A 2,130-nucleotide genomic window follows, 5' to 3' on the forward strand; every position below is an offset into this window, starting at 1 on the left:
ACACGTTCAGGTGCTAAACAAAGGTTGGTAGTTCAATCTGAACAGCTGCTCCATAGGAGAAAGTTGAGGCAGTAGCTTCCTTAAAGATTTGCAGCCTTGGAAATATTTGGAGCAGTTCTACTCTCTCCTATCGGGTCCCTATGACTCAAAATAGAATCAATGGCAGTGGCTAATAAGGGAAAGGCTGACTAGGAGGACAGGAGACCTGTGAGACCCTAGAGCACTATTCCTCCAGCAAGGTCTGAGAGAGATCACCTTTGTCAAAATGGCCAGATTTTAGCTTGCCATCTTAGTTGGCACACATCTTCCCTCTCTTGTTTAGACTGTGAGCCTGCTTTTTCTGCTCTTCTGCCCCCAGTCTTGTCTTCGGCCACCTGGAGAAGTTAGTCATCATGCCCGGCCAAAAGCAAAACCCCCACTTCTCCACTGAAGAATACCTTCCTATTTTCCCTGAGTTCCAGGACCTGGATGATATACTGTTCCTTGAGGTTGTGGATGATTTCTCTTCCCCCACCTCCTCCTCTTCCTCTTCTCCAATCCCCATCTATGAGGAGGAGCATGCTACTGTAGAGACCGTCAGTACTATTCAGGTTCCTCAGAGTGAGTGTGGCTCTTCCACTGCTATGACAGCCACCTCAGAGATGACATTGGATGAAGACCATAGTAGCCAAGAAGATGGGGCTATCACAATTGGCTCACAGTTTCTACCAGATTCTGAACATTGGCGCACAAACCCAATTGATGAGCAGGTGGCTCTGTTGGTGAATTTTCTGCTATTCAAGTATCAAAATAGGGACCTGATTACAGAATCTGAGATGCTGGATATTGTCATCCAAGAGTATGAGGACCACTTTCCTGAGATCCTCCTGAAAGCGTCCGAACTCATAGAGATGCTGTTTGGCCTTGGTGTGAAAGAAGTCGACCCTCTTGACCATGGCTACATCCTTGTCATTAAATTGGGCCTCACCTATGATGGGATGCTGAGTGACACAGAGGGCATGCCCAAGACCAGCCTCCTGATTCATATGTTGGGTGTGATCTTCCTGAATGGCAACCGAGCCACTGAGGAGGAAGTCTGGCAAGCGCTTAATACATTGGGCGTATATGCTGAGCAGCATCACCTGATGTTTGGGGATCCCAGGAAGCTCGTCACCGAAGACTTGGTGCAGGAAGAGTACCTGGAGTACCGGCCGCTGCCTAACAGCGATCCTGTGTGTTATGAATTTGTGTGGGGTCCGAGGGCCCACGCTGAAATCAGCAAGATGGAACTCCTGGAGTTTATCTGCAGAGTCCATGAGGCTGAGCCACGTGATTTCCCATGTCAATATGAGGAGGCCATAAAAGATGAAGAAGAACGTGCCCAGGCCAAAGCTGCAGCCATCCATGCCGCTACCGCCATGATGATGGAGAGTTCCAGTGCCACCTCCAGCAGCTGCTCCCACCACTACTGAGGTCTGAGTCACATATTTCACTTTATTTTTAACAAGCTTTCTAAGGAGTGGAGGGTGGGACTGGAATGAACACAGTGCATATACATATCTTTATTTTCCTGTTGTGTAGTAACTTGAAGATTTATCCTTTTGTGGAATTATTATGTTCTTTTGAACATAACATTTCAGTAGCCTTAAAATCTAAATGTATGTATCACGTTGTTCATGCATTTATTGCTGTTTAGGATGTTAAATGGTGAGAGCTTTGCTATTTGGAAGACAAATTGGGAACCCGCCCCCCATCTTATTCTGTTACCAGGGAAAGATAACATGACATTTGGATAGGTATTTCCTTAGAAATGGGAAAAACTCACCTTATTAATGTGATATAAAGGAAAAAGGAAATATGTAAATGATGGTCATTTTTTGGCTTTCCTCAATCCTTTTAGTACTTTGTTTTCTAAAAATAAGTGATGAACAACTAGGTTTGCTTAGTGTATTCAAGAAGGTAGGAGGAATTTAACCTTAATAAATTAGACCTATTGTTCACTGACTCATTAACTCTCAAAACATTAGAGGAGCATCTCTCTGTCCCTTCAAAGGCACTGCCCTAGTCCTGGGGCTACTAAGCTAACCAAACTCAGGCTCTGCCCATAGAATTTCATATTGTGGGAGGAGCATCATATAAGAGCCATGGTAG

General features: G+C 45.0%; 1 protein-coding gene across 1 annotated transcript; it reads left to right on the top strand.

Moving 5' to 3' along the window:
• Positions 1-392: 392 nt before the first annotated feature.
• Positions 393-1,451, top strand: LOC103209848 (melanoma-associated antigen B16-like). The gene has a single exon (XM_007955740.1). It carries the CDS (start codon positions 393-395, stop codon positions 1,449-1,451), a length of 1,059 nt encoding a protein of 352 aa, XP_007953931.1.
• Positions 1,452-2,130: the final 679 nt, after the last annotated feature.

This window comes from Orycteropus afer, unplaced genomic scaffold (genome assembly GCF_000298275.1).
Source record: "Orycteropus afer afer isolate SDZICR_OR568_19922 unplaced genomic scaffold, OryAfe1.0 scaffold00537, whole genome shotgun sequence".
Classification (NCBI taxonomy): Eukaryota; Metazoa; Chordata; class Mammalia; order Tubulidentata; family Orycteropodidae; genus Orycteropus; species Orycteropus afer.

Coding starts and splice junctions, on each gene's coding strand:
- LOC103209848 (XM_007955740.1), top strand. CDS start 393: ATGCCCGGCCAAAAGCAAAACCCCCACTTCTCCACTGAAGAATACCTT.